General features: G+C 39.3%; 1 protein-coding gene and 1 pseudogene across 1 annotated transcript in view; both read left to right on the top strand.

Moving 5' to 3' along the window:
- Positions 1 to 18,451, top strand: part of LOC133978509 (uncharacterized) — a 455,381-nt pseudogene that overhangs the window by 280,981 nt on the left and 155,949 nt on the right.
- Positions 1 to 18,451, top strand: part of mmp11a (matrix metallopeptidase 11a) — a 32,472-nt gene that overhangs the window by 5,256 nt on the left and 8,765 nt on the right. The window contains exons 2-5 of the mRNA XM_062416802.1: positions 7,144 to 7,364; positions 11,879 to 12,022; positions 16,210 to 16,343; positions 17,088 to 17,326. Of these exons, the coding sequence (XP_062272786.1) occupies positions 7,144 to 7,364; positions 11,879 to 12,022; positions 16,210 to 16,343; positions 17,088 to 17,326 (738 nt within the window). The remainder of the gene's footprint in view (positions 1 to 7,143; positions 7,365 to 11,878; positions 12,023 to 16,209; positions 16,344 to 17,087; positions 17,327 to 18,451) is intronic.

The raw sequence follows: 18,451 nt of genomic DNA, 5'->3' as shown, positions 1-18,451 counted from the left end.
CATGTTGGACGGGTGCAAAGTAGTCTGGTCTACTGATGCAAATTTTTGTGGACACATTGGTCTCTGTGTCTTTCTTAAGATGGATTTCCCACTAAATGGTTGTCGAACTTGGGGCCAGATGCATAAAACTCTATTGACTGTATCTAAAGATGGATGTAGCAAGGTGGGACGTCACCTGTTGGTTTGCATTGGAGCCCAGAGTTACAGCAAACGGTTGGTGGCATCTTCTTCTGTTGGAGCCAAGACCTTCCAAATAAAGAGTGCGGGGTGTTACCTTTCACGCTCTGGAAACACTCCCTGCTACCTTAGACCCAGGCTCTTAAAAATGTAATTTTAAACTTAGTGAAATATTGCAAAAATAGTCGGGAAGCCGGGAAGAGCAGCAGGTGAGCCATCTGTCAATCACAGCTGTCAATCAAAACCCACACGGCAAACATCAAAGCTACTATAACTCTATTCTTATTCTTATTCAATTCTTATTAATGGAGCAATAATTTACAAAAATAACGACCAGCACGCTTATTAGAGGACCTGAATTTAGAGATTGAGACCTTCATGATGATAATCGTTGAAAGAAATTATTGGCTTGTTATTGTGATGACCCCTGGTGTCATCTTTGTGATTTACCTGTGTGCTCTGTCTCTGCAGGTGTTCGTTAGGGCAACTGGCGACACCTGAGGGCCCACGGGGGTTTCAGGGTTGTTAAAGTCTGGACTGCAGCTCCTCTGACTGCTTGCAGCTTTCTGTTTATTCCTTCAGGCACTGGTTTCATTTAGTTATGATGCTTTAGTTATTACTTTCGCTTTCATGCACCTTCCAGCACTCACACACATGCCACCCATTCATCACATAGACCACTGATCCCACTGACTTCCACACCTCATACCTTAAGCTTTCAGTTACCTCCTTTCATTTGATTCAGTTATTTTAGGCTTTTGTTAAACATGGTGTGTCTCCCTTTTGTTGTGGCTACTTGAGCTGGGTCATAACAGTATTTCTAGAGATAAGTTGAGGCCTATTGAATGGGAGTCAATCTATCGTCGATCTGCAGCGCTTTGAAGTACTTCCACATTGGCTTCAGCCTCATGTAATAGTTGTTGCTTGCTAGTCCCAAAATAAAGGCATGGTGTATTGTTTCAGAAATACAGTGAAAGCTTAAGTTCGTTTGATTATCTTGCAGAAAGGTCAAATTGAAAAACTTGTTCTCTGTACAGCAATCAACCCATACTTCTGTGAGACCATTCACCACAACAAGTCTTTGAAGCCTGTTTTTCTTGCTGTAATCATTCCTCCTGGTTATACTGACCATTAGAAGATCCCTTCATAATGTACTTACAATGTAAGTGATGGGGGACAAAAAATCCAAGGTCCTCCTTCTGCGCAAAAATTTAAGTAAAAGTTGATCCGAAGCTAAAATGAAACTGTCCAAATGAGTCAAATCAAGTCTTCTATTTTTCAACGTTACAGTCTTTTTAGTGCCAAAGTCCCTCTTTTTGTTACTATACTTCCACCACAGCTCAACAGGGAAACACAGTCCATCAAGACACACAGAGGGAATTACTTACTAAAAAAGACTAACTGTGGAAGACATCCACTTTATATGACTAACTCCAGTGTTTCCCCTATAATTGTACAGGCCTTATGAGCCAGACCAAAAATCAATTATCATATGTATTTTGGAGCCTGCAGGTTCTTGATCACGTCAAACTGAAGACAATGATCTTATAAAAAAATGCTCTGGCGGTGTTGGAGGTGGTGGGTTTGCTGTCAGACTGGAGAAGCTGTTCAGTCGCTCCATGTTCAGACATGCTTCCCTGTTCTCTCTGAATACCACAGTCAGATCCCCTGCACGGCTGCTCACAGATCTTCCCATCACTGTAACAAGAAGCTAGATCTGTCCATACTTGTAACGGACGCCCCCCCCCCCTCCCCCCCACACAAACACATCCACCTCAAATACTACAAACTCCCTCACATCTCATCCACGAGATGAAAAAAGCATCAACGAGGCCTTCAGGCTTTGTTGAGGTTACGTGTCTCATCATCACCCACATCTTGCAATCTCAGCAAAAAACGACAGACTAATTATCCCCGAGGGTTGTTGCTTTTTTTTTTCTTTCTCTCAAACGTCGTCACACAGTCTTCTGACAGGATTTCCATTGTCTGTTTTGAAATTATACGTGAACAAGTGAGCGTGGTCGCAAAACGTCTGTTTCGGGGGCTGACGAAGCAAACACTTACCCTTTAGTTTTCTTTTACACCTGAGCATTAAAGCTGACAAGTGACGTGATTTAAAATTTACACATAAGAAGAAAGAGCAAATATCCCTGATTTAAAGCCCCTGGAAAACCATTAATAAGTGATTGACAGGCCAACAATTACGCATTTTGCTTCAGACTAGAGCAAGAAAATAAACATAAGTATCTACTCAATAAAAACATGAAGTTTAGGAGGGAAAAGTTTCTGTTTATTAAAAGAAACTGCTCAATAAAACTAGAAAAAATATACAAGATATTCTAGATCCAGCTAATGTTCTTGTTTGGGTTCAACCTTGAACTTTGATGTGAAACCTGGAGGGAATTCAGCAGGTTTAGGGTTTTACTCAGCAGCGGGGGTCAGACAGGTCAAACAATCCATTTGACACACAGGTAGGGGGGCGGTTAAGGATTTAGTCTTTTAACCACAGTTCTCTTTTTTTTTCATCTCCCTCTTTGAAATGACAGAGGCGTCCCACATGGAGCCACCACTTAGAATTAGCCGAAGATTTACGACCCCAAAAACCAATACTCCCCTCACCTCAGTCGCCGGGATCAGGCAGCGGGCAGCTCAGACTAAACTGACTTGTTTTGGGAGGAGGTAGGGGGGGGCGGAGGTCAGCTTGAGACCAGGTGATCAACAGTTCAAAATCCCAGTCATTAACAAAGACCACAGAGGGGACTGAGCAAGGCACGAGACTGTCCTCATCAGCAAAACAACATCACTCACTTTCAAATACCTATAATAACCTGTGCTTACATTTCAAGAAAAGAACTAAATCTGGATTACCAAAACCAGCAACTAAAGCTCCACATAAGCCTTAGCTCCACTGCATGTCAATTATTTTTCACTTAATGTCAACTTTTTGAAAAGATAGAGACTTTAAAAACCACCAAATATGCCTTTTAAAGTATGTTTTTCACCTGTAGTTGTTGAACACAAACACTCCTCCTCACGTTATTAAAATCCCTAAAATTCCCAGACACAATACTGTAGACATGAACTCAGTGTCCTCATGATAGCTTTGGCTCTGTTAGCTTTCCCCCAGAGTAAATAAATGAAAAAAAGCAACAAATATGTACTCTGAATTCCAAGCTGGTTAGGTTTGCCACCAGTTTCATGTCAACAACCTCCTGATTCATACCTTTCACAGTGGATTGACACCTTGATAAGGGTTTTGTTGTTTATCTGAGGCTCCCTGCCTGCAGGAGGCAAGATAACTAGGCCGGTCTCATATATTTGTCAGAGTGCAAACAAGAAAAAGAAAAATGAGGGTGAATAACAGGCGGTTTGTCCTGGGATGCCTTTAAAACCTCCAGGGATCTTAGTTGTGGAGCCACGGCTCTTTAAGTCCATTCATAACAAACCCTAACCAGCCATTTAAGTAAAACTGTAGGACATGGGCAGAAACGTCCCCCCCTGATGTGAATAAGTGCTTTGTGCAATGAAATAAGCAGCTAAAATCTCCCTTTAAACAAAGTGAAACACAGGAGGTGGAAGGATTGAGAGAGGGGGGGGGGTTGCTTGGGGAGGTGTGTTCTGTTTGTTCTGGGATCCAGACCCATCAGTCACTAATTCTGCAGTCTGGAGCACATTCCATGAATCCTGCTGGGTTTTGTTCCCCATAACCTACAACGACGACTCGGTCGCGTCCTGCAGAGCTGAGCGTGTCTCTGCGGCTCGTTTAAACACAAAACAAAACACGATGGCGACTCTCCTCAGACAAACTTCTTCTGCTAAATTCTGCTTTGTTAAAATTACTTTACATGTTGTGGATTTAGTGAGTTAGGGTCATGACCTAGTTTATGCGTGGGACTTGAAAGCTGATATTTTTTTACTGATACTGTTTATTTTTATGCCAAAAACATTTAAAATGTTTCTCCCATAGCTTTCAAACACTTTGGCTTTTCTTTGGGCTTCAATGGGGCTTGAAGGTAGAGCTGCAGCGAAGTCGATGAGTTGATTGATAGACTGTTTTGATCATTATTTTTTTGTTTTTTTAAGCAAAGATGCCAAAGATTTGTTGGTTTCAAGTTCTCAAATGTGATGACTCAAATGTGTTTTTTTGTTGTCTTTCATAATAGTTTATAATATCTTTGTCGTTTTGTGGGTTTTGGTTAGACAAAAAGACTTCACCTTTGACTCCAAGATATTATAATGGTCATTATGGCAATCTTCTAACATTTTATAGACAATATGAAATAACGAAACCAAGGACAGTTTTCCAGATTTATTTGGGTAGACTTGGCCAGGACAAAAACAAAAAATAATTCTGCTTCATGTTCACACTAACTTATGACCAATTCATTCATTGGACGATTCTGACTTGTCATCCTCTATATTTAGGATAACAGGGTGGAGGTTTCTGGCACAACTTCACTTACTTCCAAGGTGCCTGGAGAAGGAAAATAAATCTGAAGAAAGTCAAAGCTCCAGCAGCACTTGTAGTATAGGAGAACTTTTATTAACAGACCAACACGTTTTGGCTTGCGGTCTTCATCATGGTCATCATTAAAACACCATAAAACCCTGATGAAGGCCACAAGCCGAAACGTGTTGGTCTGTTAATAAAGGTTCTCCTATACTACAAGTGTTGCTGGAGGTTTGACTTTGCATGTAGGATAATACACAACAGGATGCCTGAAGGCATCTTCACAATATTGTGTAAAAAACTGTTTTTGCACACATTTCCTCCTCCTTTATTTTGTTTGTATTGTATTGCAACAGCTGTGTGCTGATCTTGGTGGGTGCTGTTGACCACTATGCAAACCGAAAGATACATAAAAAAAACAATTTACTTGTGTTTTTGAACTTCCAGAAGTGCACAATAACAAACTGGCTTCTTATCGAGACCAGAAAAGAAGAAATGTATTGTATTCGCTTGACAAAATATCAGCATGCAGGTGTTAGATGGCACTTTATTGCACCTTATGGCTTTGTTCACCTCCTGTTGGTTAGGAGCATCATTGAGACATAATTAACGAGGGACAGTAATGATCTTTATAGATCAATCTAAGAGAGAACTACTTTGTGTAATGTGTCATCTCAAAAGTGTTAATGGCTGTATCGAACAGCCACTTTCAAAGGCTGAGTTAAAAAAGCCGAAACACAATGCTGGTTTAAACATGTCTTCCTAGAAGGCATTCACAGTTTTGCACTTGGTCCTGAACAGGAAAAGTGAAATATTGAGCTTGACAGAAGTTCGAACCCTGCCTGCTTTGTGTCCTCCACTGACCTGACCTGGTCACTGCATTAATTGGGTGTGTATTTTTTGGACTGCTGGATACTGAAAGCTGCTGAAATTGTTGGACGCACTCAACCCAATTCCAGCAATCACTCCTAATGATGCTTACTGTACGCAAACATCCCAAATACATATCTCCATTTCAACAAGCTAATATTTCCGAGAAGCAGCAGAGTGATGATGGTCCCACAATCAAAGTATTATGTAAGAGTGCATTCGTGGGAAAACTCCCAGGCACTGAGGATAGGGGTAATTAGGTTCATCCCTACGTAATATATTGATAGCGTCTTTTCCCACAGGTTGTTGTGAGCAGCAACGGAAAAGGAAATGCAAGTAATTTCGTGATATGAGGAGAACACCCAAAAGTTTCCCTGTAAGTGCAGTGCTGCAGATGTGGTTTGGTTTAGAGGCTGTGGCCTGATTCAGATGAGGAGGTGCGGATGGGACAGCACTCCTCTGTAATTTGCTTCTGTGGAAATGAGCTGAGCTATTTCCTCTGGATCTGGCAGGGGGGGTATTAACGATAATGGGACACTCTGGGACCAACTGTCTCTTAAACTAGGGCAAACTACGTGGTTCGGTGACCTGATTACAAGTGTGTCATTAACCTAAATGTTCAGCATGAGCTTGACATGATGTTGCTTCATATCCAAACACAACTGAAGTACATGTCTTCCTCTGGCCTTTCTCCTGGTTTCCTTTTTTTCCTTGACACATTTTTCCCTTTTTTCTCCTTTCTCATCCACTTATTTTTCCTTTGCTTCTTATTATAAGCAATGCAAGCAGCTTTGGTGACAGACATATCTCAAAAAATAATTGTTGGATTACCAAGAAATATTGTACAGGCATTCATGTAGGATGAACCCTACTGTCTTTGGTAATCCTCTGACTTTTTTTGTAGCGCCACCAATACGTCAATATTTTCACACATGCATTGAAATATATCAAATTTTACAAGATGGATTGCCAACAATTTTTATACAGACTTTCATGACTCTCAGAGGATAAATCGTAATGAATTTGGTGATTCTCTGACTTTTCCACTAGCGCCAGCATTAGGTTGACAGTTTTAGTTTTTAATGACGCCTAAATGTCCTCTCACTGATGAACACTAAATCTTTAGCGTAGCGTCACCATCAGGTCAAACTTTTGATTTGTTTAAAACTTTGTTGTAGGTCCAAATGGTTGCAAAACTAATGAGCCTTAGCTGTGTTTTGTGCTAATTAGCGAAAATTAGCACGCTAACACACTACACATCAACATGTTAGCACAGTGATGCATTTAGCTCAAAGCACTGCCAGCACAGTCTCACAACCCTGCTAGCATGTAGACTTGTATTCTTATCTGCAGATCCAGTGGTTTGGCTCTCAAGTTGGTCAATGTCATTTGTTAAAACACTTTGTAACTGTATTTTTTTAAAAGTGCTACACAAATAAAGTTATTACTATGATTTGGACTGACTTTACACAAAAACCATGACTCACAACTTCACTGGTGTGAAACCGGTTGGGAACCTCAGTTGCATCACAAAATCAGATTAAATTACCAAACGTTTAACCTAATTTCGTTCTTTGTGATTCATCCCTGTTCAAACAAGAAGAACCACAGAAGGAACTCACCCATGAACACTAATGTTGTTCCAGGTCTCTGAAAAGTTCCCCGACTTGAAGAAGAGGGGAAAGGTTCCTCACGCTCAGGACTTGGTGAAGGAGCCGGGTTTGCCAACCAACACATCTAACACGTGGAACCGACCTCGCTGCGGTGTGCCAGACTTCCCAGCCCAGAAGGGGGTGCATTATCGGGGGCGCCAGAGACGTTTCGTCCTGTACGGAGGCCGACTGGAGAGGAATGACCTCACCTACAGGTACAGACCTACAGATTTACACAAACACACGCTCAACTCTTATTGGTCAAAGAGTATTTATTGTAATCTTTGTAACCTTGTAGCAGATGAGATTTGTTGGACACAGACACTAACCTAAAAGTCGAAACATGGACTGGATTTTCCAACATGTATCTATTTGTACAACTTTCCATGACTTTTAATGCCAGAGAACAGCTGTATCTTGTTGGTCAAAGTATGTGGACAAGCAAACATTACACACATGAGTTCAACATCTTAGTCCAAATTAATGTGTTGCATTAAGAGACCTTCTTCTAATGTGGCTTGTATAATCGTACGTCTATTGTCACATTAGCAGTTATTCCCAGCAGTACAACAAAAATGTCTAATCATATAATTAATTAGATGATTGTGATCTTTTGCTTGTGTTTTAGTTTCATGAACTAAGTGAATCTCATGGAGATTTCTGTATAACATACATCACATTTGTATATGAACCATACTCCTTGATAAAAACATGCTTGAGAGGATTGTTTATGGTTTAACTAAAACAGACACTTTCCTGCTATGAGTGGATGAGCTTCCCGTATTGCAGCAGTGTTTGCTGTAGGTCTGATGGTGCTGACTGAGTTCAACATTCATCCACAGCAGGAGTTTCAGCTCATTTCTGTAAATACCTCTATTCACATTAAAACACCAAAAATTCTCCTCCAGACGAGCAAGACAGCCACAGAGATCCAAAGAAAACAGTTTACTGTTCCTTTTTCCTCGGCGGCTTCTGACATTATTGCAAACAGCTGGTTGATATCAAAGTAGTCAACAGACAGAACAACACTGGCATGAAGCCGCCTGCTATTGTCGTTATTGATTGTTCTGTTTCTTCTTCTTCTTCTTCCAATGAAATCTTGCACTACTGCCACCATCTGTTTTGTCACAGATCTGACTGCGTTTCTATAAACCTTTGTTTTCTCTGTACAAAATACAATGTCAGGCCAGTGCTTTTAGATTTAAAACGCTCTAAAGGTCATTTTGGAATAGTTTTAGTCTGGATGGAGGCCAAAACGGAGAGAAAAACTCCATTTACACATTTTTCTGGCTTAGAGTGGCCACGGTCTGAAACTCCACAACACAATACTATTAAATAACTTCTTGTAGCACAATCTGCTTTCGTATTGGTCTCACTCATAGTTTATAGATGTCAATTCCTAAACCCTAACCCTAATCCTAAACCCTAACCCCTAACTCTAAAACGATAAAGATGATCGAGGTCCAACATACCATCGATGGGAAACTGGACCAAGAAACATACATTGTTTTACAATGAAATGGGAATACAAAGGCTTTAAACAATCAAAAGGCTGTGTGCTCATGCCTATTGTTCGGCAGAGAGGTCAATACATGTATAAATTCATTTCCTAAACCTTACCCAACCCGAACCCTAACAATTTTTACTTGTGAAGAATCGTCAGGACAGGTATATGCTCAGGACTAAGTGACACTGAGTGGAGATTTCTTCATCAGCTCATACTTTAACCAATGAAGCTCAATTTTTAGGCCAACGTAGATGAGAAATCCTAAAAGTTTTGAGAATCATGGAAGGTTGAACATCTACAATTACACGACAAATGGAGTAAACTTCATCATTCAGTAGATTGTTTTTGTCAAGAACTCTAAAGTTGAAGGTGGACAAAGTAATAATGTATTTTGTTAGGAAGGATCTACTAGATTTTGGACACGTTGATTGAGTTAATTCACTCAAGGGGGTAAAAGGGTAAAATAAGAGAGCCAATATAGCACTTACAAAATTAAGTCTTGAAAAGGGGGGTGCTGGTTTTCTTTCATCTGAGGCCTTGGCACCATCCAGTGTCTGGCAGTCATCTGCTGGCTGCTGCCTCTCTGTCTGTGTCTCCTGGGGTCCCTTTCATTGTAGTCATTCTTTAACCGAACACTATATTAAGACGGACAGAGAGAGAGAGACCGAGAGAGTAAGAAGGAGGAGGCGTTGTGCTTTTAAAAGCAGCACTGGCCACAGACTAATAAGATTCTGCTGGATTGGACCAATAAAGCGCTCATTGTGGCACCTGACAGAGTGATGTGGTTAACCAGGATCATGGCAACAGCATGCTATGTCAAACTATACTTCTGCATGACCTAACAAGGCCACCATCCCTTCTATGTACTTCTAAATGCCTGAAATGCGAGTGTTGAAAGACTGGACGCTAATGAGTCCCTGTGTTTACTCTTTTATTTAGTATCAGTGAGTGTTTTGAGCGTGTGGAGAGAGTTCTGGCACAAACACATGAAAAGTCATGCTCGGTCAGCTGAGATCAGTGTTGTTTTAACTGCTTTAACGGCTGTTAACAAAACTGAAAAGGAGCTGTGAGGTGGCTGCGAAATGTTGAGCTCGTTATGGTACAGTGGAGGCGGACTGAGAGAAGTATTTCATCAACGTTTAGTCTCCAAACATGGTTTAATTTAATTCTTTACATTTGTATCTGACTCATACAATCGTACCATGTATATTTTAAAGGTAACTCTAAAAACTCTGAGCTGTAAATGTTAAAAACATAACAATAATCCACACTGTTGCACCCGATGACATGTTTCTGCTGCCTGAAATGCTCACTAGAGCATCAAATGTGGATTCATCCACCGCTAAAAATAGTCCCCAAAAATGCACCATTTCCTCCTGTTTGTTTGCTAAAAAGTGGCCAGATGTTATTTAGATTAGTCAGCAATCTTAAAAAACAAAACTATATATTTGTGAGCTGTTTTTAAAGGTGCATTGTGTAGAATTCAGTGGCATCTTGTGGAACAGACTTGGCAGAAACTGAATATAATATTCATGGATATGTTTTAGTTATTGTATAATCAACTGAAAATAAGAACCGTTATATCTACGTAGGGAGCGGGTTCTCTTCAATGGAAGCTGCTTTGTTGCACTCAAGCTGTCTTTGGTCTTCAGTGGACGAGTCTCACAGTGAAATGTAGGAAGACCGAAGATAAAACCTACAGTATTTACTAGGGGTGGGAATCACCAGAGGCTCCACAATATGATATTATCACAATACTTGTGTCATGATACGATATTACTGCTATTTTAAATATATTGCGATATATTGCAATTCATTACCTTTTTTCAACTGCATATTTTTTCCCCAAAGGAAAACTTCCTCCTGCATGCTGACTGTCACCTCTGCTGACCTCACCAGACAACAAACTAGTCTAGAGCCCTCTAGTGGACTGAAGAAGCAATATATTTTATTATTTTAGTACCAAAAAATGTTCATTTGCAATTTACATAATAAAAGATAGATACTTGGCATCCATGTATCGATACAATATAGCCATGCAAAATATTGCGATACTGTGCTGTGTCGATTTTTTCCGACACCCCTAGTATTTACCTTAAAAAATTTGAATTTAAAAACAAGGACTTAAGATAATCTGCATAAATGTTTGTGTTTGCACAATGTCTCCCAAAAAAACTTGTAAAATGATGAAAAGACTTCCAAACTTTCCAAATATGGCTTTAGTACATATTTGTATTCCCAGTAAATCCCATTCTACTGATATTGAGCAACACATGTTGGTTTAAGGCAAAATTCCAACTTTTTAAGGTGCCTCTGCTGCCATATAATTTATAAATCGTGTAAACAAAAGAGACAGTTGTCAGCGGTGGTTTTTATTGCTGAGGTTTTTCCTAAAATCAAAACCACATTTCCCATAAACCCTGCTGCTTCCTGTCCCCCCCCCCTTTCCTTGAACGAAGCATAAATTCCTGCAGGTAAGCCGACATGCTCTAGTCTGACAACCTCCTTCCTGTTCTGTGCCATAAAATAATACAGCTGACTTTTCAAATTCCATCAAGGGAACTAAAGCTGCAACGATAAGCTGGCAAAAAATCAATCAGCAGCTATTTTAATGATCAAATAAAGGAAAAAAATCCAGAATATTTGCAGGTTTTAGCTTGTTAAATTTGAGGATTTTCAGCTTTAATGAGACATGCACCATAGTTAATCTTTGGATTTTGGACATTACATGACATTTGAAGCAACACCTTGGGCTGTAAGTCATATTTTTAACAGTTTTATGGACACAAGAGTAACATTAAGTGATAAAATAACTATAAGATGCATCAATAATGAAAATAATGGTTAGTTGTAGCCCTAAAAAGAAGCACTGACGATGATGCCCATTTATTCTGCACAGAAATGCAAGAACCCATCTAATTTGACAGTGTGCGTGTCGATGGTGAGATGAGGAGGGTTTCTCGTCTTCTTCTCAGGAATCACACTTAGTAGTTTTATCTAAAAGGAAAGGGAGGAGACCACGATGCTGTGTTTTGTTAGCGATTGTGAGAGTGCATCAGTATCAGCACACCTCCCCGCCAATGAGACGGCGGCAGATATCAGATTAGAGGAGGCTCCGCATGCGAGGCCGGTGGTCCCTCGCTGCCACTGCACTCTCTGCTCCTTCCTGTTTGTGTGTTTGACACCTGCATATGCTGTGTGTGTGTGTGTGTCTCCTTGTAGGATCGTCCGGTTTCCCTGGCAGATAAGCGAGGACAAGGTTCGGCGAGTCTTTCGGGAGGCCCTGAAAATCTGGAGTGACGTCACCCCGCTCACCTTCACCGAAATCCACAGCGGGAAGGCCGACATCCGCATCGACTTCACCAGGTGGGCATAATTAAACAGGGAAAGAGGTCAGAACACATGGCATGTATTTTGTTTTGGCTTAGCAATGACAACATTTTAATACATCCTTTTCATATATTTAGGTCAGGTGCAGGATAACAGGTAAAATGAAAGAAAATGATGGAATTAGCTGTACATTAGAATGAAACAAACACGTTTATTGGACTGAAAACAATTGACTTGCTCAGATCCATAAACTAGCTTTAATAATAATGTGAGTCTAATATGTTTTTTTCCACATAAAAGTTCAATTACCTGGTGACAAATTAAACAAACTTAAAACAACTCCTCCTTCTCCCTCATTAAAAGTCGAGAATCTCTAAATATTAAGTCTGTTCTCAGTGTTTTTGTGCACTGGAGGCTTCGAGTTCACACATCATACTTGTGTAAGTTTCACACTGGACCACCACCACCATCGGTTCCAAACTACCTCTGATGTCATAAATCCTGCTCTTAGGTTCACGTGTTAAACTGAGATTTTAAGGTGAGCTCAGAGAAACTTTCCTCCGTCAGCAGATGAATGAAAACAAACTCTGTACATTCATCATTCTGCACGGAGAAGAAGAACAAACATCCAACTGAAGGAACAAGAAGGAAAACATAATTTTGAGTTAAAGGGGACTTTAATGGAAGTTATTGTACAGCTGCTTGATTTAAGACATTAAACATTTGTTTCTATGGCAAAAAAGTGCATTAATATTATAACGCATTGTTTTACTATCATATTGAAACTCAGATATAATATTGGCACCAGTATGAAAAAACAACCAACCCACGATTCAATATAATCATTTGTAGTTGGCTGAATTTAATAAATACATAATACATTTCTCACAATTAGATAAATAAATAACTTACAGTAGAATCATATGATTCATGAACATGTTGGGTTTAATATAGAATTTACTGGCATCTAGCGTTAAGTATTAAAGGATCAGTGTGTAAAAATTACTGGCATCTAGTGTCAAGTATTAAAGGATCAGTGTGTAAAAAATACTGGCATCTAGCATCAAGTATTAAAGGATCAGTATGTAGAATTTACGGTCATTTAGCACCAAGTATTAAAGGATCAGTATGCAGAGTGTGGGGGCATCTAGCGTTAAGAACTAAAGATAAGTGTGCAGAATTTAATGGCATCTAGCGTTAAGTATTAAAGGATCAGTATGTTGAATTTACGGTCATTTAGCACCAAGTATTAAAGGATCAGTATGCAGAGTGTGGGGGCATCTAGCGTTAAGAACTAAAGATAAGTGTGCAGAATTTAATGGCATCTAGCGTTAAGTATTAAAGGATCAGTATGTTGAATTTACGGTCATTTAGCACCAAGTATTAAAGGATCAGTATGTAAAATTTACGGTCATTTAGCACCAAGTATTAAAGGATCAGTATGTTGAATTTAATGGCATTTAGCGTTAAGTATTAAAGGATCAGTCTGTAGAATTTAATGGCATCTAGCGTTAAGTATTAAAGGATCAGTATGTAGAATTTACGGTCATTTAGCACCAAGTATTAAAGGATCAGTATGCAGAGTGTGGGGGCATCTAGCGTTAAGAATTAAAGATAAGTGTGCAGAATTTAATGGCATCTAGCGTTAAGTATTAAAGGATCAGTATGTTGAATTTAATGGCATTTAGCTTTAAGTATTAAAGGATCAGTGTGCAGAATTTAATGGCATCTAGCAGAACAGACTTGGTATGTTTTAATTAGTGTATAATCACCTGAAAATAACAACTTTTTGGTTGGCAAAACTCTGATTTCTCTGTATTTCCATACAGTCTATGTCTATTGCCTATCTGTCAGCCCTCCTGAACCTGTGAATCAATAAACCTGTCAATCACGACCTAGCCACGCCCTAATGCATACCCTGCTTTATCGTCAAATATAAAATCAGGGAGGCCAAAATGTCCCAAATGAACATCATACTGCATTGAAGAAGGCTTTAAACTAGCGATTGAGACCATAAACACATTTTGAAAACGTTTACTGAGGTTAGAAATCAAGTGAGAAGTTGGTGAATTCTCCATTGACTTGTATAGAGACGGAAGTCCTTTTGACACCAAAACGGTCGCCCCCTGGTGGCCTTTTGATAGAATGCAGTTTTAAGTTACTTCCGTGTTGGCATCATTTCAGAGGACCGGAACTCCCCGCCTGGTTCCTGTATTTGAGTCAGTGACACATAAGGTTCTGCAAGATGAACAATTCAAAAATATATTTAAAAATAGTTTTAAAAGCAGCTTCAGGTTTGTTAAAATGTACATTTAGTATTTTTGTTGGTTTTATATCATTTGAAATGACATTTGCACCATTTTTTTACCAAAAGTAAGACTGAATGCTCCTGAAAATGTCAAATGGTGTAACCACAAAAGAATGATACATATTAAAGATTTTATCACCTACAGTGTATTTAAGTGGACTTATACTAATAATGACTTCAGTTAAAAAAAGAAATGTAAATGTTTCCTGATCTCCATGGTTACCAGATTAAATGTAATATTTAGAACAATTATATTCCATTAACTTTATTTAATATAAAAAGTTATAATGTAAGATCATGCCAAACTAGTTGATATGGTGTTTTATTGAGAATTTACTGTTTTTAAGCAAGTTGAATTATTTGGTAGTTTTTATGGTTACACCACTTAGACATTTTTACCATAATCCTCTAATATATTCTCTCAGAATGGATTAAAAGCAGAAATTTGATGCTGGGTCCACAAAAAAACCAGATTGACTGATTTATAGACTGGGTGACATCATTAGTGACATCATTAGTGACATCACTAGATTAGAACAAGTGGAGGGGTTGGAGGTAAATTGTGTTACGTAAGATGTTGATGTTGATTAGTTTATGTGTGGTTGCAGATATGTTATATGGAGGCTACATCTTCACAGAGCGGTATTCAGTTGTAGATCTCTGTATGTCACTGGTAGATAAGACTAAATTCTACACACTGGTCCTTTAATTGTTGTTTTGCACCAGCTAAAGTTTAGATTACCCTTATTTTTATTACCTCAACCTCTCATATCGTATCTGTGCTTTTTGATTACTGTGGATGTTTCTAAACTCTAATCTTTAGTCTTCAGGAATAATCACAAAACTTCAGTCAACAAAGACACAAAGTCCAACATTTTAATTGCATAATTGCATTCATGAGTTTTGTCTAATTTACTTACATTATGAAGCCTTTCTGACAAGGATCTCGGCTTTTCAGAGTCACAAAGACACAAGAAACAAGAGATAATGGAGACAAAAATGGGCCAGCAGATTATCATCTCTGTGTCATCTTTGAAATAGCTTCGTCTTCTTTTATATGGCCTGGTTGGTTTATTCCTGCAGTGAGTTATTGTTTTTTTTTTTTTACTCATGTCAAATCACGGCTGGTTTTGTCTCGTGCTTTTATTGTTTACGTCGTTGTTTTCTCAGCTGCAGACATAAACCTCAGAAATGGTTGAATTTAGCCACTCGAACAGTTGTGTGATAACCAACACACTTTAACACTCACTGAAATAATGAAAACTGGAATGTGTGTGGGAATAAATAAAGTTATTGTAAATGTTAATGTTAAGACCCCAAAAAAGATGGAAATTCTGTTTTGTTTTATTTTTTAATCAACTAATTGGAGGTTAAAGGTTTATTGTTCTTTACACTGCTTTTTATTCATTTAACTAACTGTATTATTTATTGTATGTTATACATTCAGGTTAATGTTTGACTTTTACATAGTTTTGTCAGTTTTGAGCCTCCATATATGGGCCGCACATTTAAAAACAGTTTAGTGATGGTTTCTAGCAATGAAACGATTAGTCAATTAAATGATTTAGATTTTTTTTTTAAATGGTTAAAAAAATCTTATATTTTTAGTTTCTAAAATGTGAATAATTGCAGTTTGTATTTGTCTTTTATAATGATTATATGAATATTTGGGTTTTTGGCTGCACATTTTTTGGTAAATAACAAAAATGTTTTAGTTTACACAATTAATAATGAAAGAAATTGTCAGATTAATTGATACTTAAAATAATTCTTCTTAGTTACAATATTTATCATGCAGACTTTTCACTGTTGAATCATCTGTGAAGCTGTTGAGTTTTTGTCGTATGTAAAGTTTTATTTTAAAGGTTTTTTCAGAGTTTGAGTTCATCAGTGCGTTTGTTTTACGGACCTGTAGGTACTGGCACGGAGACAACCTTCCCTTCGACGGCCCGGGTGGGATCCTCGCTCACGCCTTCTTCCCCAAAACGCACCGACAGGGCGACATCCACTTCGACTACGATGAGTCGTGGACCCTCGGAAACCACATGGGTGAGTGTGCAGATGAGAGTGATAACCAGTCATTTCTACATAGAAATCTGATTATAGACAGGAAAATAAATGTGAACTAAAATGTGGAATAAATGTAATACACTTTTGCAATGCAACTTACTTAGAAAAAGTTCTTGTTTTTAGGAAATGTCGTGCTCAATATTGACAAAATGCGAAAACTGAGAAACTCCAGAAATCTTTCTTTTCTTTTGATGTTTTTAAATGAAGTCATTATTATTATAAGTCTACTTAAATACACTGTAGGTGGATAAAATATTTAATATTTGGTTACACCATTTGACATTTTCAGGAGCATTCAGTCTCACTTTTGGTAAAATAAAATGGTGCAAATGTCATTTCAAATGATATAAAACCAACAAAAATACTAAATGTACATTTTAACAGACCTAATGCTGCTTTTAAACTATTTTTTAAGATATTTGTGAATTGCTCATCTTGTCATCCCTTATTTGACACTGACCCCTATACATAGTTTCTCCCCAGCATTAGATACCTGAGAGCAGGTTTGACTCAACAGGGTCAGGAAGTGGTTAGGGGCTCTTTGGAAGTGTTGCTGCTCCTGCTACCGTATTGTCTCAGTTATGAACCCCCCCCACCCCCCCCAACTCGTCTGCTGCTGCAAGCAGGTCAAAACAAATGCTAGAAACTATTTTGACATTTGAGTCAGGTGTGTTTTCCGTATGCATCCTCTGAGGCTTGTCTACCCCCCCCCTCTTCCTGCAGGCACAGACCTTCTCCAGGTTGCTGCCCATGAGTTCGGGCACGTCCTCGGCCTGCAGCACTCCCGAGAGCAGGGAGCCATCATGTCCGCATACTACTCCTTCTCTTACCCGCTGAGACTGAGTGAGGATGACAAGCAAGGCATCCAGTACCTGTATGGGGCTCATCCGCAAGTCGTACCCTCACCGCCGCCCCCGCCTCCACCGCCATCCAACCCAGAGACCAATGAGATTGTCACTAGTGTAAGTGGAACTGATGAAAGACTTTAACCTTCGGGTCAAATTGACCCCGTCTGTTTTGACTGTTCCTTCTTTTCTCCCTACCTTCCTTCCGTCTGTCCTTCCTCCCTCCCTCTCTTTTTCCTCCCTACCTTCTTTCCTTCCTCCATCCCCCTTTCTTTCCTTCCTCCCTTCCTCCCTCCCTCCTTCTCTCTTTCTTTCCTCCACCCTACCTTCCTTCTTTCCTCTGTCCTTCTTTCCTTCCTTCCTCCCTTCCTCTTTTCCTTTCTCCCTCCCTCCTTTCCTTCCTTCTTCCTCCCTTCCTTCCTCCCTCCTTTCCTTCCTTCTTCCTTCCCTCCATCATTCCCTCCTTCCTCCCTTCCTTCCTCCTTTCCTTCCTTCCTCCTCCCTCCTTTCCTTCCTTCTTCCTTCCTCCATTCCTTCCTTCCTTCCTTCCTCCCTCCTTTCCTTCCTTCTTCCTCCCTTCCTTCCTCCTTTCCTTCCTTCCTTCCTCCTTTCCTTCCTTCCTCCCTCCCTCCCTTCCTTCCTTCTTCCTCCCTTCCTTCCTTGACTCGAGGCCTGGATCATCAAGCTACATGCATGAGGCAAGTGACCGAGAGTAAACAGCATATATATTTAAAGTATTGCTGGTATGTCAGGTATTTCCCAAGAGGCAACCTAAACCCAATATGATTTATGCTTATGAGGCCTTGCCAAGTGTTTTTTACCAAATGTGTCGGCATTCTCCAGTAATCTTAGAAAGTCTGACACCAGAACATCATCCACACCGAAGAAGAATAAAGGGAATTCCTGCAGTCACTCAACATTGATTTATTAAAAAAGAGTCAATGTTTCGGTCACGAGTATCTTTCAGTCAGTCATACAGTGACATTATGGTTACCCCCCCCCCCCCCCCCACACACACACACACACACACACACACACACTAATAATAAAAAATAAAAACAAAGAAAGAAAAATAGAAAGAGAGAGAAATAAAATACTAGAATAGAGCATTAAATATAAGGTTGCAGCATAAAATGATGATTTGCTTTAAAAATCATTAAAAGGACATAAAGTGGAACAACAAGAAATCCCTCAATTGTCAAAAGCATGAAAAAATCTACACAAAAACCACTGTTGCATCTT

The sequence above is a fragment of the Scomber scombrus genome, chromosome 4 (assembly GCF_963691925.1).
Source record: "Scomber scombrus chromosome 4, fScoSco1.1, whole genome shotgun sequence".
Classification (NCBI taxonomy): domain Eukaryota; kingdom Metazoa; phylum Chordata; class Actinopteri; order Scombriformes; family Scombridae; genus Scomber; species Scomber scombrus.
Note: the sequence above shows the minus strand (reverse complement) of the source record. Positions and strands in the feature narration are given on the sequence as shown.